The sequence below is a fragment of the Dermacentor albipictus genome, chromosome 6, assembly GCF_038994185.2.
Source record: "Dermacentor albipictus isolate Rhodes 1998 colony chromosome 6, USDA_Dalb.pri_finalv2, whole genome shotgun sequence".
In the NCBI taxonomy this organism is placed as follows: domain Eukaryota; kingdom Metazoa; phylum Arthropoda; class Arachnida; order Ixodida; family Ixodidae; genus Dermacentor; species Dermacentor albipictus.
This window is the reverse complement of record NC_091826.1, coordinates 107359042-107384154: the sequence shown is the minus strand read 5'-3', so window position 1 is coordinate 107384154 and position 25113 is coordinate 107359042. Positions and strand designations below refer to the sequence as shown.

General features: G+C 43.8%; 1 protein-coding gene across 1 annotated transcript in view; it reads left to right on the top strand.

The window, feature by feature from the left end:
- The window catches only part of LOC135905004 (ATP-binding cassette sub-family C member 2-like), a 158387-nt gene that overhangs the window by 80266 nt on the left and 53008 nt on the right, over positions 1-25113 (top strand). The window contains exons 13-18 of the mRNA XM_065436004.1: positions 1886-1982; positions 4372-4574; positions 6445-6621; positions 10737-10904; positions 14148-14329; positions 15647-15722. Of these exons, the coding sequence (XP_065292076.1) occupies positions 1886-1982; positions 4372-4574; positions 6445-6621; positions 10737-10904; positions 14148-14329; positions 15647-15722 (903 nt within the window). The remainder of the gene's footprint in view (positions 1-1885; positions 1983-4371; positions 4575-6444; positions 6622-10736; positions 10905-14147; positions 14330-15646; positions 15723-25113) is intronic.

Genomic DNA, 25113 nt, shown 5'->3' with positions numbered 1-25113 from the left:
ATCGAAGAAATAAGACAGCTGTTCTCTCGTACATTCATGGGATCTCTAACAGACATAAGAAAATAGGCTAAAGGGCAAGTGTCGATGTAGTCTTTATGAGCCTAGAAAACTTGCCTAGCTTTGCAGTAGAACTAATCATGCTGCTAAAGAACGTACGTATTGCAGTATCAATCACAAAAAATATACGGATTGTACAAAAGGCGTAGTTGACACGAAGCGCCTGCAATGCGGTTTGTCTTATGTAGGGCAAACAGGCAGATGTCTAAATGTTAGACTGCAAGAACACAGCAGTAACGTGCGAAAAGATCGAGAAGTCTTTCTTGGAATTCATTGCGCACAATGCGGCTTTGTTCCGTTCTTTCAAAGGACCAGTATCGTAGCAAGGTAACCTATTGAAAACACTAGACTTATCATTGAAGCAGCAGCGATTTCTGAGGTTGACACGGTCAGTAAGCCGTCAATAGCATTAAAAAATAATGCTTGCCTTCTTGGGATAGCACATGCGCTCTCGTTCCTCTTAAGAGGGCCGTTGTGGTTCGTTTGAATGTTGAGTCCTAGCTCAAGTTTGGGGGAGGGGGGGTGCATTGCGTTTTCGAGGGGGCGCTGTTGTCTTGGTTTCTTGGTTATATATAATTGGTATTCGATATAAAAATTCAGTTGGAAGTAATGGCTCGTTTTAGTCGTTTTTTCTGTCCCCTAATTGTCTAAGTATGCGCGGTAACTCACGTTTACAATGAATTACCTTTAAGTGCACGACGATACATGTATATATGGGAAACAGACATGACCCGTGATTTCTGAGTCGGCGCTATCATTGTGATTGGAGTGTTGCATGCTTTTCCGAATACGATTTCGCCCTATATCGTGTTATGTTGTTAAGTCCCACTCTTGGTAATATGTGTTGTTCTTTACCTTGAGTAAAATGTAAATAAAATTTATTAGCGACGAAAAGAGCCGTAGTTTCATGACACACATTCACGTTGATGTACTTTTCTAAAACAATTCTTACCGGGGAACTTGTGGTGAAGAACGAACGGAAATAAAATGTGAAAGTTAAATCTCCGCATGAAGACCAATAGATGCATGTTCTATTGGAATATCATGGATGCAAGAGCTGTGGGGTATGGGATATCCTTCTGTATATTCCCGCCTATATGCAACAACTTTGCAAATATAATGTTCAATGACTGATTGATTGATAGCGTGTCCAAAACTGACTACAAAGATGCAATAAAGCGAGAGAAAATGAATGACCGTCAACGGATGCGCTAGGTCTTCAACGAGTCACCTTATGCTGCTTTCAAGCATTGTCACTCGGAGATTAAGCAGTAATCAAAATTGTTCACAAGGCTCCGCAAATCGTTAGCAAAGTGTTGATATCTCACAAGTGCTTCTAATCACATCTTAGAGAACGCATTATTGCCCTAGTATTTTCTTTAAAACGTGCTTTAACGTCATCATTAAAAACGAGGCAGTTTACGAGTAACACGTGATCGACGCTCAGGCCGCGAGGTCCATAGTATATAATGTGCCTGGCTGAACTACTGTTGGCTGGTACCATAGAGGTAAGCCTGATTATTGCAATGCTTAAGTGTCCTTGCATGTTTGAGCGTGTGCGTAACTGCCTGCATACTGTTCGGTTGAGTGCTCCAAACCCAGTTATGTGGCCGATATATATCCCCTGTTATTAGTGAAGGATAAAATTATTCAATAATCCAAAATGTGACTTACGAGCCGGTGTGAATGTAGTCGGCATATTTCCGTCTGATATTGTTCTAATTCAAATTACTTTCAAATATGATTGTTATTGCGGCTAGTGCTAACACGCGTTTCAATTCCACAATGCTGTCTGTTATGTGAAGAGTGCTTGTCATATCTTTTTCAGGCCAAACTCTCCCTGAAAAGGATAGCGGACTTCTGTACGGCTGAAGAGTTCAAGGAGGCAAAATGTGACGTCAACAATTATGCTTCTGCGACAAAAGGTAGCAAGCCACCCTTTGCTGTTATATGCAAAGCGCTACTAACTTGTCCTACTTACAAACGTTAATGCATAATATGCCTTTCAACTAAGCCATATAAGGTCGTTTTTCCCTCATAATATGTGCTACATTAAACAAATTTTGTGACTGACATGTCGGTTTTTAACTCTATTTATTGTGGATTTCCAGCTCTCGCTCTCATTTATCAAGGTCATTATTGATACACGAAATGACAACTACATTGTTTGCTTCCTGAAATGCAGAATGTTGCACACAGCATCACTCTTAGGAATGGAGTTCATATTCTTTAGCCTCTGAATGTTACAAGTAGTCAGTAGTTGTCATATGCGTCTGCCGGGAGCTGACTTGTAAAAAGATAAATGTTTAAGGATAGCAAAGGCAGGCACACTTTTCTCTAGGTGGCTATTGCGTGGAGAGAGAAAGAGGATAGAAAAATAGAACAGGGTAAGCAACGACCTTGATAGAGCGCAGAACACACGGACAAGGCTTACCCCAGCCTAGAATTCAGACGCGTAGTCACGTAAGACCTGGACGGCCAGCAAACTAGATCTGCAGTCTCGCCCAGGGCCCAATAATACTCCTTCTGACAAAGAATGGCTGTCGGGGTGGGGAAAAGTATAAGACAGTCTCTGTCAATCTTCCGCGTACTGTGCGCAGTCACATAGAACATGCTGCATAGATTCATGCACATGGCACTCTGGAGGCTCAGTAATCGCATTAGGTCTTATGACCTAAGGCTGTGTGGAAGAACGGCACTGATCTGATAAATTATTATAGCACCATAAGTGTTTTGTCATAGTCCAGTATCTAGAAGCGTCTGTGCCAATATCCTGGTCAGTATAAGACAATCTCTGTCAATCTTCCAAGTACTGTGCGCAGTCACCTAGAACATGCTGCATAGATTCATGCACATGGCACTATGGAGGCTCAGTTATCGCATTAGGTCTTATGACTTAAGGCTGTGTGGAAGAAGGGCACTGATCTGATAAATTATTATAGCACCATAAGTGTTTTGTCATAGTCCAGTATCTAGAAGCGTCTGTGCCCATATTCTGGTCAGTCCCAGTGCACTTATATCGCGTTCCGTACAGTGCTCGTAAGACTACGAACATAAGGTGTTTCCTATTGAAGAGCATGCGGATTATATGATAATTCATAATTACAGATGCTCTTACTCCAATCATTTATGTGGTTTCGAAAATGCTAAATTCCGTGAAACTGTTTCCTTGTTAACCTGTGGACTCAAGGCATCGATCACTCGTAACAGACAATGGCGCGATAACTGGTTGGTGGTTGTGACGGTGGCAAATCATACACAGTAGTTACACGCGATAAGAACCCTTCACTTTAGCTACTGATTTTGACAGCTGCCATGAACTCCTGAATGATTTCATTGCAACGAAGGCAAAGTTCGTTCCATTAATGTGCGCGATCACCTTTCGAAAAGTTGAGCTTGCCGGAAGGGGACAAAGCAAGTTATATTATTGTGTTAGTGGATACACAAAAAACGTACATGGTTATATTGCGCTCAGTTTTACACAGACGATATTAAGAAAGGACAGGACGTGGACGGACGTATTGCGCTACGTCCGTCCACGTCCTGTCCTTTCTTAATATCGTCTGTGTAAAACTGAGCGCAATATAACCATGAACGTTCACCAACTAGCCCCCTTCATTGCTTTACAAAAAACGTAGCATAATACTCATGGTAATGTTGCTGTAGAAATTTCGTAGTGATTCCTTATTAGAACGGTAACTGGCAAAAAATATAAAACCTGCCCCTTGGTGCTACAAACAAAACAAAACCTCTAATTTGTAAGAATGTTCTTATTTTTCCGGTGGTTGAATAAATAGCAAGGTGTTATAGTCCTCAGTTAAAACATGCAAATAGTATTCTGTTCGTGTGTACTTTAATACATCGCAATTACCCGTCAAGTGTTATCGGCATCACAAGAAATGGTGCTTTGTTTTTTCGAAAGCATCAACGTTGATCAGCGAAGGGATGTAATGTGTGGCGCAATGTACGGCAATATTTATGAAAAGTGGTCTCATAGACATATGGTACAAATTACTGGGACTGTGGGCTTCACTGCACAGCTTGCGTCAGTTGGCAAATAAAGCGGCCACTGCAAAATTTGTTTTAACTTAAAAGTCCGAATTTAGGACCTGCCCACTTGTACTCGCATATGTGTGCGTGTACATGTGTGCGTGTGCATGATGGGAATGCTACGCCATCAAATGTGACCTTTTGGTGCTGAAAAGCCAGTAACCGTTCTCTGTCTGGAAGAAACTTAATCATTGTGGACGTCGGAATTTCGCAGCAAGCACATTGGTTGACTTCGAGCGGTAAACTCCTGAAAAAATGTCGCAGGTACCGTGCAACTGCAAAAGTGCTCCTTCTCGTGGGTAAAACCTACCCACGGTGGCTCTTTTGCCCAGCTGACCGATATAGACCTTTCGGTAGAGCCAGGGGCCTTGATTGGCGTCGTTGGTTTTGTGGGCAGTGGCAAATCCTCTCTGCTCGCTGCTATACTCGGAGATATGCACCTAATAAAGGGCGATGTCACCTGCAGAGTAAGTACATAAAACTAACTTATGTTTAATAAAATAGATTGCTTGAATAGCAGCTAAGACTAGCATCCTATTTTTGTCACTGTTTTTTTTTCAGCCCTATGTGGATGCGCTGCACTGCGAAAGTACATTTTCCAAACTTTGTGCCAAACTAATGGGGTACTATGAAGGCCATTCGGGTGTACACCTGTTGGAAGTGTCCAAACTTACGCTTTCTAAGATTTCGGTTATTTTGCTTCGTGCGCCAAAACAGACTAAAAATTGTCATTGAAGCACAAACAAATGTCAGTTAGGATATTTTCGTCCTGTTACTGTGTTATTCCCACCATCACTATGTAGTAAAGTGAGAAACCAAAAATGAAGTAGGTCTGATACATGTATAATACGTGTGTCTGGCCGTTGTGTAAATTAAGTGCACTGGCAACTCCTAAATCAAAATGCAGTTTTCACTGGAGTATGGTCAACCTTTAACTTCTGGCTTTCAGTTACGTAGCCACAGTAACCATCATGAACTTCTGCAACCACTGCTCAAACAATTTAAGATAACACGGTAGCACTGCATGAAAATGGAACTGGAAGACTTCGTGCTGTTACCGGGGCAAAGATGAAACCCTGTACCGGTGAGACTGTCACGGCCAGCACTTCTCTCGCCTTGTAACGGAGACGAAATGCCACAAATAGGTGAAAAAAGCTACTAAACCACCATATTATCGCAGCTTTCGTTTTGCAGCCATTCCTCGCTTTTGTAGCAGCGTTTTGAGGCTCTGGTTTATTTTATTCTTGGCGAGTGCACGTTTTGTGGCACCATTATGTTTCCTCGCCAGACGGGTTTTGGTCGAACACTTCACTATGTGGTTTTAAAATACCGCAACTCACGGGCAAGCGCAGGTAACCTTTGTGTTTTTTCGTATTATTGCAGGATTTTTCTTGCGCGCCTCACTCTAGAGTACACCTTCATTGCAATTCTCGATTTTGCTCTGGCTAAGTATACTGATGAAGGTGTCATCGACATTTTTGACCTGCAGACTAGTTGCTTAGCAAAATAAGAACTGTATCAGCGCACATATCTTTACAATGCTCGACGCAGTACACATCTGTCATAACAAACCAAACAAATCATGAAAAGCGAGGTAAATTTTGCAAACTGTTTGAGTCCGAATATTTTGCGTGCCCTGTAAATAATCACTTGCGGCAATCAGGTGGCTCTGCATGCAAATATAGTGAATCTTTAATGTTTAAGCCTACCGTTCGATAGTTGTTTGATAACCCCTTCAGAGAGTTGATTTTGTTACCGCACGTTGAGAAAACGACACAATATTATTAGTAATAACAATGTTCCCTTAGAAATAACAGATGGATCTTGGGACCAGTAAAGCCGCATGCACGCCTATGCAGTAAAGTCCGATGGGCACGCAAAGTGTGCGACCATTCAATCATAGTGTTTAGCGCCGAAGATTTATTCCTGAGCTTTTTTTAACTAAACCAGTAAGTACATTCCAGGTCGCAAGCGGTGGTTCTAATTGCCGTACGTAAGAATAACGTGTCATGGAGTTCCCTCTATGTCCGGCTGCCAGTTTAACATTCTACCAGGTAGAGCCACGTACTTGTTCTAAAATCGACTCTATGGTCGTTTGCTATATCCTCATATTGAGGTGCAGCTTGCTGGAAGAACTTTGGAGAGAAAAGACACTGGTCGAAGAAAATATAAATTCTGATATCCACGATCTTGCTGGCACGGCCATTTCAGGTCATTCTGTATGTGTGTTAAGTTTCACGACCACTATAGCTGAAACGACAGTGACTGTTTTACTGAATGAAGACAATATAAAGAATTACTCTTCATCAAGAATCTCACCTGCTTGGTTCTTTTCAGGGTCGCATAGCCTTTGCGCCTCAGCTACCGGTTCTGCACAATATGACAATACGTGACAATATTGTTTACGGACAATCCATGGACGCGGCCTTTTACGAAAGAGTTGTACAAAGCTGTCAACTTATGAACGACTTCAACAGGATGCAGTCAGGAGATATGACCGAAGTTGGAGAAAAGGTAGAGTTCAGTTTACGGAGAACAGCGCTAATGAATATCGCTATCCCGAAATGTGACTAGAGATATGATTGTTGTTATTTATCACGTTGTACTACGTTTCCCTTTTGTGCGACGACTTCTTCGTTCCCAATTTGAATCAGTCAATCACTCACCTTTAGATTTCAGTGTGAAATGGACGCGAACACAAAAAGTTATGTACAGGCTTGAAGAGGTCTGCGCCCCCAAGTATGCCAGGCACTAACAGAAACATATCTAGGGCGAAAACTCAAGTATACTGCAAGTAAATAGGTGGGAGTGAAATTATGAGAGTAATGTACAGCTGAAACGTAAATTAAACTAATTAATATAAGAACAAGTTCGCATATCCACCTAAATTATAAAATCAAAAAATAAAACGAGGGTATTGGTATAAAATATGGAGGTGCTGGAACAAGGACTAAATAATTGCTACGTTTTTTATGGCAATAAACTTGACCAATTAACACAAACAGTATGAGCACAAGTAATTCTCTGGAAACTTTCCTGGATAGAACGAAACATTTGACTGAAACAAATTTATATTTCATCCATCTTATTTAGAACTGCCTTACGTAGGTTCCCCACCTCACGCCATTGACGTTCTCACGAAAAATCGGGAAAAGAAACAAGAAACAGGAGCGTGAACCATGGTGTTGTCTCAAATTGCTAAGACTTACACGTATACATAAAGAATATCTGTGTTTGTCTTTAAAAAGCATACGGCAGGTTTCAGCAATTCAATAATATATATAAAAGTCCATCGGTGCGCGTGGTAATAGGGTTAAAAAGTTAAAAAGAAATATTTTAGTTGCTAATAGCGTCTGCAATAGATCGAATATTGCCTGCCGTTCTCCGTTTTGTAAATTTATTTAACAAGCTACAACACTCGCTAAACAAATAACACCCAAATACATAGCCCCATGTAGGCAACGACGGATCTGTAGAGCCGACGCCAAATTTTGCCACGAATATTTGTCTCTTTAAACATGCTTCATTGTGATCATGAAGCCTGCTATACTTTATTCACGGTGTTTAAGTAAACAAAGAAGTCAACTCGGCCACTATACTTAAGCACATGTGTAATGCAAATTATCCCGGCCCCCTTTCCCTTTACTTTAGGGCTCCTAAAATGAGCATCATAAAATATTCATGCAAAGAGCTCGAAGTGAATTTCCATTGCACAAAGTTGATGTGCCTGTGCTCCTAAACTGCCGCCCTTTTAAAATGATAAAGCGGCAAGAGACTAAGATTTATGTTCATGTTGAAAAATGAGCTTGAATGGTGTAAATTGATCCGGACTTCTACGCTACACCGCCTCATACAGCTCCTGAGTAGTCTTACATGAAGTGAGAGCAATAGATATTCTCCCGGGGGTTTTCAATGTCTGCATGAGCGCAGTTCGACAACAACTGCGTGTTGTAGAAGACATTACTTAAGAATTAACTCAGAAACGTGCCTTCCCAGCCACTTCACTTTTAAACAACAGTTTGGTACATTAGGATTCCACTACCACCTTCCCTTACACGGCCAGTATTGCCCATTGACTCTCTCTCCAAGTATTGTGTCTTGCTACTGTACTCTCACTTACACCGCACTTTTTGCAGGCAGTCAGTCTTAGAGTGACGCCCTTCCCAGTTGAAAAACACAACAGGAAATTTTCACAGTCTGTCGTATTTTGGGACGTTGTTTCTGTAGTTCTGTTGCCTGTAGTTCTGTTGCCTGTAGTTCTGTTGCCTGTAGTTCTGTTGCCTGTAGTTCTGTTGCCTGTAGTTCTGTTGGCTGTAGTTCTGTTGTCTGTAGTGTGGCGTCCTGTAGTAGAATGTTCTGTAGTTCTTGATCAATATTTAATTAAAAATTGGCAGAGACCTCGTTAAGGTTATGTAAATTTGTTAGTACAAAAAAGAAAAATATAAAAGTAAAAAAAAATTAAAGAAACGTCCCCGCCCAGGATTCAAACTTGCGACCTCACGATTCCGAGCCCGGCATCTTACCACTGCACCACCCCTGACATGCTTTTTCAGTGTACATTTTGGCCATGTCAATAGTACGACGTGCTGATGCGCTGATGTTTACATTTGCATTTTAAGAGCCAAGATCCGCTATCACTCCACCGCGTCAACTGCCGCATCTCTAGAAGAGCAAGAGTGTTCGTACCATCGACAGGTACATCGTGGAGTGCTAGAACATCGATTTTGATGTACGATATCTATATTAAATAAGAAACTCAAAAATAGACAACGTTGACTTTTAGGGTTATTACTGCTACTTTCGACAGTTGTCTCTCGTTCTTTACACTTTTGAGCGCGCATATAATTCGCGTGTTCAATGCAAAATAGCTACATAAACATTCGTAGATGAGAGTTCTTTCTGACAGCATACTGGCTTCTCACGGCAGCACTGTACCAGATTAATGAAACCCGAGCGAGACAGCTTTTCACGCAACTTTGTGGAACAACCCAAATCTTCTTTTCCGCTTCGCATAAGCTTGTGAAATATTCTTGGGAAATTAACTAATGTGTCAGTGTAACAGCACATGTAAGTCCACAGGCCTGTGTGCCACATCTTACCAAAAACAAAAAAACCAAACGGATAGGCAGCCATTCCCGCAGATGGTATGATTTTGATGAGCGGCCGATTTTGAGGAGGCCGGTAGGGCGTTGCTGCTGCCGCGTCGTCACGGTACAATTATAACTATTCACCACGTGGACTTTAATACCGGTGTCGGTGCCATCAGCATTGCCGGCTTCAGAGAAGCGCGATTGAATACCGCGCAAGAGAAAAGTACAGTGTACACCACCGATGCGAAACTAACATACAATTTTAAAGGGCCGCGACGGAAAGCGCTTCTGTTGCGACTTCGGAACTCTTGGCCGTCGCGACCGAATGTTTCTGCTGCGACGTCAGAATTGGTGTCGTAACGTCGGAGTCGCTGCCAGGCTATAAAGCTGTTGTTCCGACTTCAGAACTCTTGTTGTCGCGACAGAACGTTTCTGTTGCGACTTCATAACTATTAGACTTCGCGACAGAATGCTTCTGTTGCGACATCAGAATTTCTGTCGTAACATCAGAAATGTCTCTCAATTAAGAAATGTCAAGAACTTCTGTCGTACAACAGAATTTCTGTAGTTGCGACAGGAATTCCTCTTGTCTGTTTCGACTGGGCACTACAGAAGCTTGTCGCATCGCACAATTTCAGCGCACTTCTGTTGTCATCATTGGGTACATTTTGCGACGATAAGTTTCTGTTGTGGAACAGTTCTCTGTAGTACAACATAAGTTTGTACATTACTTCAGGAACACTTCTGTTATGACAACTGGGGGCCTGTTGCAATGATAGGTTTCTGTCGTACAACAACATTTTTCTGTAGTACAACAGAAGTTGGTCGCATTACTTTAGGAACACTTCTGTTGTGACAATTGGGGGCCTGTTGCCACAATAGGTTTCTGTAGTATTTCAACAGCTCTCTGTAGCACTGCAGAAGTTTTTCGTGTTACTTCAGGGACATTTCTGTTGGGACAACAGGGTGCCTGTAGTGATGACAAATTTTTCTGTAGTGCTACAAAAATCTGTTGTAGAGCTTCAGCTTTCCGTTGTAACAACAGACATACGACAGAGTGTACTTCTGTAGTCACAACAAGAAATGTCTGTTGTACATCAGGAAAGTCTGTCGCTCCATCAGGAATCTGTAGTTACTACAGAAAAATCCTGTTGTACAACAGAAATTTCTGTAGTACCGAACACAACCTCTGTTGTCATTTTCAACTGGGTTGTTTAGCATGGAAAAGGCATGTTTCTAATGAAGCTGTTGACTCTTCTAGCATGCATGTCTCTTCAGTAAGCCGTTCAATTGCCTGAGTCCATGAATGAAAGTTTGTTATAAAAATAATGCAAACGTGTATATCTATAGCGTATACGTTCGTCCCTTGTTATTTTTATGCGCTGTCGTTTGAAGATCACGAATAGAATATTAGCGTCGAGTTTTCCGGCAGGGAGCTCCAGTATATGTATAGAATAGAGCGCAACTCAGTTATCAATGTCATGTCAATCAGTTATCATGTCATTATCACGTCTATCTTTTCACACTTAAAACACGCAGGGAACAAACCTGAGCGGCGGCCAAAAGCAGCGCATTTCCATCGCGCGGGCGGTGTACAGCCAGAGCGACGTCTACCTGCTCGACGACCCGCTCAGCTCTCTCGACCCTGTCGTCGCCAGCTGCCTCTTCCGGGAGGTCATCAGCAGCGACGGCTTGCTGAGAAACAAGGCGAGCTCTACGTTAACTTGAACGCGGTTCGTGCGTGAGCCGTATAAATATGTAGCAGAATAAAATGCGCAATACTCGTTTTTATTGTACAATGCGAAATCCATGTATGCCAACGCTTAAGTTGGCAAGTGACCGTAGTAAGCGCAACTGAGGCGACTCGATATCTGACGAGCAGGATGCAGAAGGGGAAGACAAGAACGGAAGGTGTTGATCAAACAGTCGGTGAGAGCGACGTTCGTGGGGAAGAAGTGAATGTGAAAGATTACTTTATGGGACATTTATAAAAGACAGTGAAGAGAAGAACTTTGTGTTGATTGGAGATGCAGACTAAGGCAGTACAAATTTTGATGACAGTAGCTGTTCCGCCTTCGGCGACACGGACCGCCGTTGTCGTTCGCAGCTTTCGATTTTTTTTCGCTAAATAAGCACTCATAATCGAGAGGTGAGTCCTAGCGTCCATTAGAGCAGTAACATGTGTGCCGTCATCTTATACGTCGAGTAGATACTGAATTGTGGCGATCGAGAATAAAAGGATTTTGGGTTGGCTGAAACAACGCAGCGTTACCTAAGGGGCTGCGTCGCCTAGTTTTTCGACAGGGAGCGTTGTAGAACAACTCGGTGAAGAAGGCCGGGAGGGCTAGTGGTAGAGAACTACCCTGCAAGATAGCGGGTGTAGTGTGACTGAGCGCCATGGTCTTGAGAGGCAACTTGGTCGGAAGAGGGCCCGTATGAGTGAGCACGGCCATAGAATTAAAATACTTGAGGAGTGGGATCCGGGATGGGCGCCACCGGCTTCGCCAGTGCGGGCGATGAGGTTACAGTGAATACATGTGAATACATGTGAATACATGTGAATTTATCGTCGGCGGTTCACCACGTAGGCGGATTGCGATGCTGTGGAGAGAAGCCTCATGTGGGGCGAGATGGAGAGGCGACATTCGCGGTTTCTTTACGCATGAGTGCGCGTTGATAGTTCCTTTTTCCCAGTATGTCATCTACATAAGGGGTCCAAGAATAAGTCCAAAGCTTCTACTTGAAGCTGTCCTAGCTTGTGAACTCGAGTTCATGGGTTACACATCACACTCGAGGCGTTCCGCTGAGGTAAAACTTCATGCTGGCAAGCACGAGAGTGGGCCCACACGTGGTTTTAGTGCTGATTGTGGCAGCTTTGTACAACTCTTTCATAAAAGGCCGTATCCATGGGTTTTCCGATTTAGTAGTCACTCGTCCGTAGCATTATAATATCTAACAGCTACCGTCGACAGCTGACCAGCACTGTCAATGTATCGTGGCATGATTTTTACATCTGGCGTTAATAAAGAGAGAAGGAGGGTACTGTTTACTCTTCATCGTTTTTTTTTATTACAACAAATATTGGAAGGTGGTTTTATCACGATTTGTTGTTTTTATCTTCAAGCAAAAGCTTTAATTTTCCTCAGAGCTTAAAAGTTCTGATTCTAAGCATGTCGCCTTTTATAGCACAGTTACTTGGCTAAGTAGATGTTGCATCTATGTATCCATGGAAGCTTTCTGCTCTTTCATGACATGTATCTCTTGCAAAAAGCACGTTTGACTACATTCGAGTCACTTAACAACTTCGTAAACGTTCTTTTACGCTTGTACAATCAGTATCATAGTAGAAGAAGCAAGCACAAGGTGGCCCCTTAGAGGACCTGGGCTTCTTTCAACGTCTTCCGAGAGCTTCAGTAAAATTGGGACACTGCGGGGCAGGCATAAACAAATTGCAGAAATTGAATATTGCACAGCATAAAAAAGATAATTGTTTCCCAACACCGCGCTGATACAACAATCAACTCTCATAGCTCGGAGCGGGTTGTAAATAACCCACGTGTAGAAAGAACGGGTGTAAGGCTGACCATGTTGGCATCGGGCCCTGGCAGCGTTTCGGCGAAGCAGCGTTTATATAACCTTGCGTCTCGTATGATAGCGCTGCCTGTGCCTGGTTGCCAGTTGCAAAGAGCACACTCGCAGCCGAAGTTGGCGGATGAAGAGACAAGGTAGTGAACTGCAGTTATGGTGTTAGCAGTGTTCCATCGATGGTTTATCAGTGATCAAGCACTAAAGGCGCAGACCCCAGTTTCCCCAAAGCCTTCATGCCCAGAAGCATCGAGGTGTACCTAGAAAGGAAATGGGCGAATACTTACATGTACAAAGAACGGCTGTGAGCTCGTGGCCATGCGATGTCGAGCCCCGCAGTAAATAAGTCTCCATGAGAGCCAGTATCGGATGCTGACCTTCAATAAGCGCAACTTTAGCAAAGCATCATTGATTGAGAAAGAGATGTTTTCGATGCTAACCTCAGGCCTATAGACTGGAGTACGCTTGGGTGCCTTTGGAATGCTCGGGATGCATTGGGCAGCGAATTTATGTGGAATGCTTGAACGGGCACAAATTAGAGCGTGCAGGTTTGTTACCAATGAATATTTCTCCCACATTGTTACTTCAATAAAAACCAAAATAGGCTAGGCCCCTTTGAGCGAATAGAGACGAAAGGATAAAAGGATAGTTCTGTGCAACATTTACTCTGAAAAGTATGCGATATAAAGATGAAATTATCTTTTGCGTCCTCAGTGTTTTGCCGTGGAGACCGTGCCTGCAAGGTCCATGAAATGCAGTGCCGCATGAATCCTATTTATATACTCGTTCCTCTCACTTGTCCTTTTCATATAGAACCATCTGCCTGAAACTGTTACTGACCGCGTTTCACAAGGCTTGCGACGTGCATTTCTTTCCGGGTATATCTTTGGCGCTCACCATTTTTTGTTCCTTATATTTGATGTGGTTTGCTTCCTTGCTTTCAATTGTTGTACACTTGCTTCTTTTTGCGGTCAATTCCAATTTGTAACATGGACCACCCCCTCCTCCTGCAGTACTATAACGTTGACGCTACAGGTTACGATGTTTAAGCGATTTCGAGGCGCCCACAGGCAGCAGAGAGAATTGGAGACAAGTGTAGTAATAGTAGTAATGTAGTAATTGTAGCTGTACCTCTGCAGTAACAGTGATTTTTGTTATTTTATTAAAGAGGGTAAATAATACAGTATCCCCAGAATATCTGCTGCTGAAAAGGCACTCTGTACAATAATTTTTTTCTAATTCGAAGTAGTTGTTTATGAAGCATTGCGACTGCCACTAACCGTGCTATGTATGTATTTTCACCTTTGTTGTATGCCTTGCGTATTCGCTACAGTAAATTTGTGTTGCGACACGGGTTCTTTTCAGACTCGCATATTGGTCTGCAACCAAGGACACTACCTGAAGGAGATGGACAAGCTTGTCTTGGTACATGGAAAGCGAATCAGAGTGTACGACAAGTTGGAAGATCTCATCAGCGACCCAGAGTCGCCGCAAAATTTTCGCGAAGCGCTTGAGCAGGACACTCCACAGCGAGGCGACAAAAGCGGGTGAGAACCTTCTTTCTCCATCATCCCAATCCAGTCCGGCATCCATTTGCAGCTCCTGGTGAAATGGTTCGGTATGGTTTCCGAGGAAGTAGTAAAGAAAGGATAAGCTTTGTTCATTTAAGTGGATGCGGCAAGCAGTAGAACTTCAGCAATTGGAACTGAGGTTGAACAGCGCAAAAAACAAGGACAATGTACTGAGAAGGACTCCATGCTGCACAAACTTTAAGATTCAGTAGAAATTGGGACCATTTTAGGTAGAATGTGTCACGACATATAAGGTTTTTGGTTTAATTGGGAGTCTTACAAATGTATATTGAACCTCCGATATTTTTCATGCGTTATACGATCTTCTGACGGTGTCCTTGGTGAACTAGACCAGGGGCCTTGTTTATATTTGACGAACGCCAAGATCAGTTAATGAGTGACGGCAGGTAAAGTTCAAAACAAGTGGGTGAATTGCGGCCTTTGCCATAAATTACGTAAGCATGCGCTTCAGAACGTTATGGGTGTTTTACCATTCTGGCGGCACAATTTAGCTCGTTATCTTGCCAATACTACAAATGCAACTGACATGTAATTTAGCGAAAATTCGGGGAACGCTATGGAAAATGTCTGTGCGATGGTAAATACGTGTTTATGAACTGTAGAGTTTAGAAAAAAATATTAATCAATTGTTCGAAAATCTCACACGGCCATTTTCATCTATGTTTCCCACTGCCCCGAGATACATTGGCCCAAGTTTGTACTTTGGTGAAATGGGGGTCGCGTTAAGTGATTTGCGTGACGAATGTTTCGCGTGTTCGGCTTAATTAGAAGTGCTTGTTCAAGGCAGCACTAGTATGCTGCATTTCTTTGTTGGTGTTTGCACGCTTGGTGGAATTCTGTAAACCGGCCATGCTCCGTGTACACGCCATTCCCCACGAACATTTGTCGGCTTGCCCGTAAATACTAGTATAAACGGTTGACCTGACGCACTTAGTAAATATATGAAGTAGATGTGCCATGGCATAAGCTGAGCGTGTGTGACTTAAAGCTCCAGGTAACACACCACATTTATTGCCTTACTTCTGGGTTATGGAAATCCCGAACCCGGTTTTCAGTAAGGATCGGCATTTTAACTCGCACTTTCAAGCAAGTACACACGGTTTATGTACTTACTTCGTGGAGCCGACATAAGAACTTCATAATCTCCATATACTCTTTTAAACGTAATTCTAAATATGTAAATTTGCAGGTGTTTAGGGAAATTATTGTCGACGCTAGAAATTCATGATGAAGGTGTCCCCTAACGAATGTATGGCACAACGCTTATTTCAGCATTGCAGCGGAAACACTCGAAGAGAACTACACAGAGGGACGTATAACTCAAGAGGAGCTGGGAAAATCAACAAAGGTCAGAACACTCTGCCTATCCGGCATTTTCCATTATAGCGGCTTTCCTAATGGCACCTAGAAGCTCCCGACACGCCGTTCCGGCATTAAAGCTCGAACGTTTACCCTATGCGTATTTCGTTTCATCAGTTAGAGCTGACAATGAACACAATGCGGCTTCCAATAAGTGCATTGCTTATATGAATATGAGAGAGAGAGAGAGGGGGGGAGAAAAAAGGAAAGTGTTACGTGGCAATTTTAACGGGGAAAATGTCCGGCCGGCTGCCCAACGCTTGGAAAATGGTAAAGGACAGTTGTGTAGCCATAAATATATTTTATGGGGCTGACTGACATTTGACCAGGTAAGGGAGGTGGGTCTTGTCGGACGTCGTTTTATGTCAGGAATCCTGCTTTACAAATATTAGGTGGGGGAGGGGTGGAGGGGGGAAGAGCTTGGTGGACACTGCTCTTTCCCTAAGGTGCCTCAATGCGCACTACCTCCCCCGCTCTGTGTGCAAGCAGGACATCGAGGCGCTCTGTCACACGCCGGGGCTACGCCACTGAAAAAGAGAAATAAGTGATAGGTGAAAGGGAGACGGGGTCGAAACGTGCTCGCACGTGCCCATGGTGCCACGCCGTCCAAAACATTAGCATAAGCATGGAAGTGCCTTCACTGCCTTGCCGGCCGGCAAGCTATGCAGGCGGTGGCCTGGTAGAGGATGCACTGACAGTGATGAGTCTTTCAAACATCACAATGCGTTACACAATGCTAGCCTTTGTAATTGAAAGGAAGGATCCTGACAGAATACGTGCTAGATATTCCCTTCGAAGCCGCAGACATCATAGCTACGCTGCGGTGTCAGTAATTCAAATTAGTGTTGTGTAAGCTTTCGCAAAGGCATATCCTAACAGCCGAAAAAGAAGCGATGCCTCATGTCGGCGAAGTCCAGCAGCGAACAATTTTTTAAGTGTTGTAGAATATGAGACGCTTACACAAACGTTGCGATTGTGCAGTCGTGCACACTCATGAGATAAAGTTTTTTGTCGTTTTTGATGCGAATGCATCTAATGAACCATTGAGCGAAAAATCCGGCGCCTGTAGCAGCAAAATGGCACCCAAATTACATATGGCTGCGACGCCACGTCACATGCGCACGTCAAGGGAGGAGAGCGGGTGAAAGGAAACACCCGCTGCCGCACCAGGTGCTGCGTGAGGGAAGAGGGCATCACCGCGATGCTACGTCATCCTCGCTCTCGAAAGCCTGTGTTACCTGCGCGTTGCTTGTCCGCGCAAGCTCTCGCCTGTGCTCTAACTCCGACTCGGTAATTGCTATAAAGAAGTTATACATTAAGAAAGAAGCTAAATTCGAAAACAAGAACGTTGACCGTAGTGAGTTTCAAACCTACGACACCACGGAAAGAAACAGAGTGCCTTACCCACAGAGCTAAACCAGCGCCTCCTAGGTAGCAGGCGTGTGCATTCTGCTCCATGACATCATGCTACTCGGGCCGAAATTTCTTTTGCGAAGCCCGGAGTGACGAAAGCCGTGACAACGAAATAACCGCGGCTTACTCGGTAGCCTCCCCAGTGGATTGTATGTCAGTCGGACAGGGTAGCATGGACACTCCCTTAGATCTTATGGGAGTCGGACAGGGTAGCGCGACGTCAAGAATCGAGATGCACCGGCACTGAGCTATCTTGGAGGCCAAGCGTCTCAACGCGCTCGCTTGCCCACGAGATGTTCATAACTCGAGGGGCCGCTCAGCGGCGTTCAAGTGGACATTAATGCTTTCGCATTCCCAACTCGTAAGAAGTGCTTAAGCGTTCTCGGATTTTTTGTTGCCAAGATTACAATGGACCTCTTGCGTATATCACTAAACACAATGTAGTGTTATCTTGTTCAGTTTTGATGCGACAGCGTTAAGGGCCCCGTGTCGCAGAAAATGCGGCGCCGGCGTCCCGTTTCGCCAAAACTCTTTTCGAACCACCCATATCCACTCCAAGCTCCTCACCGCCCTTTACATGAAAATACCATAAAAGAAAGTTTATCGACACAAACATACAAGAAAGATTTTTAAACCACCCATACCCAGGCCCTCCATGTGGGACAAGGAAGTTACTGAACTACCTGAATTTATCAAGCTAAAATACGTAGGAGAAGCGTAAAGTACCACTTACACACAACCTGCAGACATGATAGCGTCAGATTGTAATTTTAATATGCGAGAAAAATAATTATGTTACGCGAAAACAAACTAAAACCCATTTTGCAGCGTTTCCGCCACACATAGGCTGGCGACAGCGTCCACCATTTCCGCGCGCCGGCGCGCCAGTATTTTGGGGGTCACGGAGCGGCGCGCCCTGTTCCTTGCAATACCTCCAGCTGGCGCTTGCCTCTGCTGCATCGTTGTTCACGCAGAAGGCCGCGTTTCTACCAGAAAGCCCGCATTCTGGCATATCGTTCGCAGCTAGCTTTTCCCGGTAAACGTTACGGTTACATACGCTCCAGTTGACGGGAAGCATGAGAACCAGTCAGGCATTTTTGAATGATATCGCATTCCTCTCTTAGAGGCGAAGGTTAGGCTTCCTCCACATTTTTTTTTTATGCAAGCGGAATCAAGGATGCAAAAAGCATGAGGCGGCAAGCCCGCGCCATCAACTAGGAGGGCCGATGGCAAGGTCTACTTTGATAATTTTGTGAATTTAATGACAGTGGTGTTCTGAAAAACTTTGAGAGTTTCCAACTTCTGAACTTTGGGCACAGAAATACTCATACTGTATGCGCAGGTATTGTGGTGTTTTTATTGCAATAGCACTTATATGGATATTCTGGGCACATTTCTGTCGTCGCCGTTGGCGTTGCTGTGAGGTTCCGTATGAGTGAAAACGTGCGAGGATGAGCCGGTGAACGCGGTTGAATCGCGAGTGGGCGAGCGATGATGATGATGATAGTGATCTAAGGAAAGGAAGGACGCTTGATTCTGCAACCCGTCAGGGAGCACGGCGAAGCGTCAATGCGAGGAACGTGGCCCGGATGCGTGGTCTCTCTTGTGACGCGCGAGGCAGGGGAGTGAGGCGAGGGAGGAGAGGCGTTCTTCTCCGGCGCCTGCTACGATGCGTCCATGTCCTCCTTGCCTGCCGCTCCACACAAAGTGGAGACAACCGCGGCCTCTACTACGGCGTTCGCCACGCGAATCGCGAACGCTTTGTAGTAGATGTTTCGGCGGACGCCGTAGGGACGCGTTGCTGTCTCTCACGTGTCTTGAAAGCGATCTACGACGTGGCTTAAGTGCACGGTCGCGCGGGCCTCATCTTCAATGTTACCTGCGATGTTTGCAGAGTGCGCGTAGTGCCGGTGGCTTCGTTTGCGCTGTGGTTACGACGTTTCGTTCGCGCTGAAGCGAGACAAGCATGCTGGTCAATCCGCTTGCAATTTTCACAGCGACTTTCCGCACTAATCGAGCTAGATGTGTTCATGTTTACCTGTGCGTCCGTGATGCCGCGCTGCTTAATTTAGTTAAAACATATTGACGGGCCAGTTGGTTTGAAATCATGCTGGAATATGTAAGCGCGACTGAGCAATGACGTCGAAGGAAGCAGAAACACAAAGACAGAGCTGTCTCTGTGTCTGTTTTTTACTACGTCCCTGTTGGGTCACGCTTACATATCCCATCATTGTTAATTTAGTTAGTAAACGAATGTTTACAAGTTTCATCATCATCACCAGCCTATTTTATGTAAACTGCTGGACGAAAACATATATCCCTGAGATCTCCAATTACTCCTGTTGTGCGCCAACCGGTTCGAACTAGCACCCGGGAATTTTCTAATTTCATCGCACCACCTAGACCTCTACCGTCCTCTACTGCACTTCCCTTCTCTTGGTACCCATTGTGTAACCCTAATGGTCCAACGGTTATTTAACCTGGGTATTACATGACCTGCACACCGCCACTTCTTTCTCTTATAGTCAACAAGAATATCGCCTATACACGTTTGCTCTCTGATCCAAATAGCTCTCTTTCTGTCTCTCAACGTTATGACTAGCATTCTTCGTTCTATCGCTCTTCGCGCGGTCCTTAATTTGTTCTCAAGCTTCTTTGTCTGTCTCCAAGTCTCTGCCCCATATGTCAGCACCGGTAAAATGCATTGATTTTATACCGTCCTTTTCAATGATGATAAAAGCTTCCAGTCAGTAGCTGACAATGTCGCGATCCGACCCATTTTTATTCTATGAATTTCTTTCTCATGATCGGAGCTCCCTGTGATTAATTTATCTAGGCAAATTTACTTATTAACAGACTCTAGAGGTTGACTAGCGATCCTGAATTCTTGCTACCTTGCCCGGTTATTGATCATTAACTTTATCTTCTGCATATTAATCTTCAACCCCACATTTACACTCTCTCTCTTTAGGTCCTCAATCATTCGTTGTGATACGTCTGCAGTGCTGCTGAATAGAACAATGTCATCGGCAAACCGAAGGTTGCTGATGTATTCGCCATCGATCCTTACTCCTAAGCCTTCCCAGTTTAATAGCTTGAATATTTCTTCCAGGCACGCAGGGAATAGCATTGGAGAGATTGTGTCTCCCTGTCTGACCCCTTTCTTTATATGTATCCTCCTACTTTTCTTTTGTAGAATTAAGGTAGCTGTAGAACCTCTGTAGATATTTTCCAAGGTATTTATGTGCGTTCTGCACTCCTTTATTACGTAATGCATCTATGACTGCTAGTATCTCTACTGAATAAAATGCCTTTTCGTAATCTATGAAAGCCATATAGAGAGGCTTATTGTACTCTGCGGATTTCTCGATAACCTGATAATAAACATGGCTGTGATACATTGTAGAGTATCCCTTCCTGAAACCTGCTTGTTCCCTTGGTTGACTAAAGTCGAGTGTTGCCCTTATTCTATATGAAATTATCTTGGTGAATATTTTAAATAGTACTCGGAGTAAGCTAATGGGTCTATAATTTTTCAATTCTTTAATGTGTCCCTTTTTGTTGATTCGTATAATGTTTGAGTTCTCCCAGTTTTCTGGGACCCTTGCAGTCAATAGGCACTTCGTATAGAGAGCCACCAATTTTCTAAGCATTACGTCTCCTCCATTTTTATTAAACCGGCTGTTATTCCATCTTCTCCTGCTGCTCGTCCCCGTTTCATGCCTTGCAAGGCTCTTCTGACCTCATCGCTAGTTATAGGAAGAGTTTCTGTATCCTGTTCATTAGTGTTTCGAATAGGGTACTCCTGAGTCCTCTGGGTACTGTACAGGTCAGTTTAGAACTCTTTCGCTGCTTTTATTATACGTTCAAGATTGCTAATTTCTATCGCTGCCCTGCCTATCTTTCAGTGCATACATCTTGGTTTGTCCTATGCCAAGTTTCCTTCTCAATGATTTCAGGCTGCATCCATTTTTTACGGCTTCTGCAGTCTTTCTCACGTTATAATTTTGAATATCATTTATTTTCGCCTGGTTGATCAGTTTTGACAGTTCCGTGAATTCTATCTCATCTCTTGAGCTGGACACTTTCATTCTCTGTCGTTTCTTTATTAGGTCCTTCGTTACTTGGGAGAGCTTGCCTACTGGTTGCTTTGGTGCCTCGCCTTCCACTTCAATTGCTGCCTCTGAAGCCAGCCTAGTTACGGATTCATTCATTACCTCTATGTCATCTTCATCTCTCTCTTCTAAGGCTACATATCTGTTTGCAAGTACCCGCCTGAATTTGCCTGCTTTTACCCTTACTGCCTCTAGGTTGACCTGTTTCTTGACAATTTTAAACTTTCTTCAAATTGAGGCGAATCCTAGCCCTCACTAATCTATGATCATTGTACTTTACTCTACCTATCACTTCTACATCCTGCACTATGCTGGTATCGGCAGAAATTATGAAATCAATTTCACTTCTTCTTTCACAATTAAGGCTTTTCCAGGTCCGCTTTCTGCTGCTACGCTTCCTCAAAAAGGTGTTCATTATTCTCAGCTTATTCCTTTCTGTGAATTCTACCAGCATCTTTCCTCTGGCGTTCCTAGAATCAACGCCGTAGTTGCCAATTTTTTGTTCACCAGTAGTTCCCGACTTGTGCATTGAAGTCACCCATCACTACGGTATACCAAGTTTCCACTTTTCTCATCGCTTATTCAACATCTCCGTAAAAATGGTCTACTTTATCATTATCTTGAGTGGAATTTGGAGCGTAGGCTTACGCTACCTTTAATCTATAGCTCTTATTAAATGTGGTTACGGCTATTGCTACCCTCTCTATAATGCTGTAGAATTCGTCAATGTTGCCCGGTATGTCCTTATGGATTAGGAATCCTACCCCGTATGACTTCTTATCTGGGAGACCTCTGTAGCAGGGCGCATGTCCAGTATTCAGGAATGTGTAAGCACCACCAGTTCTTCTAATCTCAGTAAGGCCGATGATATCCCGAATGATGTATGATAGTTCCTCAAAGAGTCCTGCTGAGCTAACTTCCCTCGAGAGCGTTCGGCTGTTAGAGGTTGCGAGGATCAGTTTCCATTGGCGGCCTGTCCGGATCCAGAGATTATTTGCACCCTCTGCTGCATTACAGGCCTGACCGCTGCCTTGGTCAGGTGCTCCACAGCTGCTGGGGACTGAGAACCATGGGTTAATTGTAGGAATGACGAGGGAGGAAGTGGCGGAATACTACACCAGGGAAGACAATTTTTGATCTTATGAAGGAGTGCCCTTGTTGAAGCTTAGCGGGCCTTTCTAGTTTGGTTGTACCTGGGCTAGTACAGCCCCACTCGCTCTCGGCAAACTTTGCAGGTGTCAGGCGCCAATCCAAGACTGCAGATGTAGTGCACTGAAGGTGGTCGTCATATCGTCAGATTTTAAAAAATGAAGGATTCGAACTTGCGACTATCGCAACAAAGCATCCGACATAGCTCAGATAGATAATCCTCTATACGGCCAATAAAACTACTATCCCTACTTCGTACAGCTACCAACTAATTTGCTATCGCAATCAATTATTCGCCTTTCGGATGGAATTGCCATTTTTTTTTAATTATTGACACTAACCTAATCGCGGATTGCTACTTGTGTGCATCAGAATAAATCGTAGTACACCGCAATGATCTAAGTACATGTCTGCTTCTAATATAGCTCTCGTTGCGTTGCGAAACATCTTTTAGTAAGTTTTTATCGACGCGCCAATCTAGACACTCCCTATTTGTTACAAGCGGCAATGCACAGTACGCTCCGTCGGCCGGACCAGACGCCCCTGTGCTAGCGTCTTCTACTCTTATCGCCATTCCGACAGCATGTTGGCGAGAAGCGCGTGTATTGGCAGGCTCAAAAGCACGATATGACATAGCACGCGCCTGGTCATGTCTCCAATGCCACGTCTCTGCTCTAGGGGCTTGCTTCGTTGGAGTGTGCAAGTATGCTGTTGGGTACGCACTCGCATATCCTGCAATATTTTGTTTCCGCTTAACAGCAGAGCAGGCGCAGAAGTGATAACCGGTTGCAGACTACAGAGTAAGAATGTGTAAACGAGCGTAGTATATAGACTAGAGTCGGAGGTGCGGGCGATGAGTTGAAGTGACGAGATCACGAAATCTCTGAGTAAACTGAATGATTTGATTGGCAATATCTGGAGGACGCTTTTGTACCGCAATGAGCAACGGATCGAAAAATGATAGGCGTCGTCTTAAACAAACACGAAGACAGCGGGATGGATGAAAAAGGCAAAACGAGGCTAGCCGATGTTCTAGTTTAGACAGAGGTTGAGTTTGGGAGGTCAAGTAAAGAGGGGGGGGGGGGTGAGTAGATAACTGGTGGTCTGTTTTAGTTACAGAATGGGTGCAACGGGCAGATAATTGCCGTCGAAGACGGCAGAGAAAGAGGTGGTGTGATAAAATTTGTAAATGGACAGGCACAACATGGAGTTAGCTCATGCGAAACAGTGGTAAATGCAATTGCGCATGCCCTTCGCCTTGCAGTGGGCATAAACTCGGCTGATGATGATTATGATGACGGAGATGACAATGACGGCAGCACCTGTTTAAGCTGATAAATAGCATGACCCGCCTGCAAGTAAAAGGTGTATGCAAAGTTTCAGTGGGCTATGTAAATGAGGCTGATTAGATATCGTTTATTCTTGTTCCTTTGCCAGACTAATAACGAATACCTTTTTCTTCTCCATAATATTCTTCAACCCTACTCTTACACTTTCTCGGTTACGGTGATCAGTCATTTATTCCAATTCATCCCCAGTGTTGCTGGGCAGGAGAATATGTAATTTGCGAACCGAAGGTTGTTGACATTCGCCATTGATGCTCACTCCCAAGTCTCCCCATCTAATGGCTTGAATACTTCCTCTAAGCATGCTGTGAATACGTTGGAGAGATGGTGTCCTTGCCTGACCCCTCTCTCTTTATAGGCGATTTTCTTATTTTCTCGTGGAGAACAAGGTAGCTGTGGATTCTTTGTAGGTATTTCCCGAGATATTCTGATGTGCCTCCTGTACTCCTTCATTAAGCAATGCCTCCATAAATGCTGGTATATCTACTGAATCAAATGCTTTTTGATAATCTATGAAAGTCATATAGAGAGGCCGATTGTACTTCGCAGATTTCTCATTTATCTGATTGGTGACGTGAATAATTCATTGTAGAATATCCCTTCCTGAAGCCAGCCTGTTCTGTTGCTTGATTAAAATGAAGTGTTGCCCTGATTCTATTGGAAATTATCTAGGTGAATACTTCAAAAAATGCTGAAAGCAAGCTAATCGGCCTATAATTTGTCAATTGTTTAACGTCTCCCTTCTTATGGATTAGTGTAATGTTGGCAGTCTTCCTGCTCTCTGGTACACTTGATATCGTGAAGCGTTTCGTGTAAAAGACCGTAAGCTTTTCAATCATATCTTCTCCATCTTTGGGTAAATAGAGTGCTATTCGATTTTCTCGTGCCGCTTTTCCCCGGGACATGTCTTGCACGGCCCTTCTATTTTCATCGCTATTTATAGGAGCCTTTGTAACATGTACGTCAGTGTTTTGAATGAAGCTTGTATGGCTGCTCTGGGTACTGTACATGTCGGTATAGTATTCTTCTGCTACTTTTACTTTATCATTCAAATTACTAATCACATTGCCCTTCTTATCTTTGCATACATATTGTCCTGTCCTATTTCAAGTTTTCTTCTCACTGATTTCATGCTGTGGCCATATTTTACGGCTTCCTCAATTCTTCCGGCGCTATAATTTCGAACATTGCTTACTTTCTTCTTGTTGGTCAGTATTGATAGTTCAGTTAATTCTATAATATACGCTGAGTTAGACACTTGCACGCTTTATCGTTTCTTTATGAATATCATTTGTTACTTCTCTACTGAAATAACCCCGTATCCCCCATAACTCATTTGTCCTTTGTTAAGTCCTTT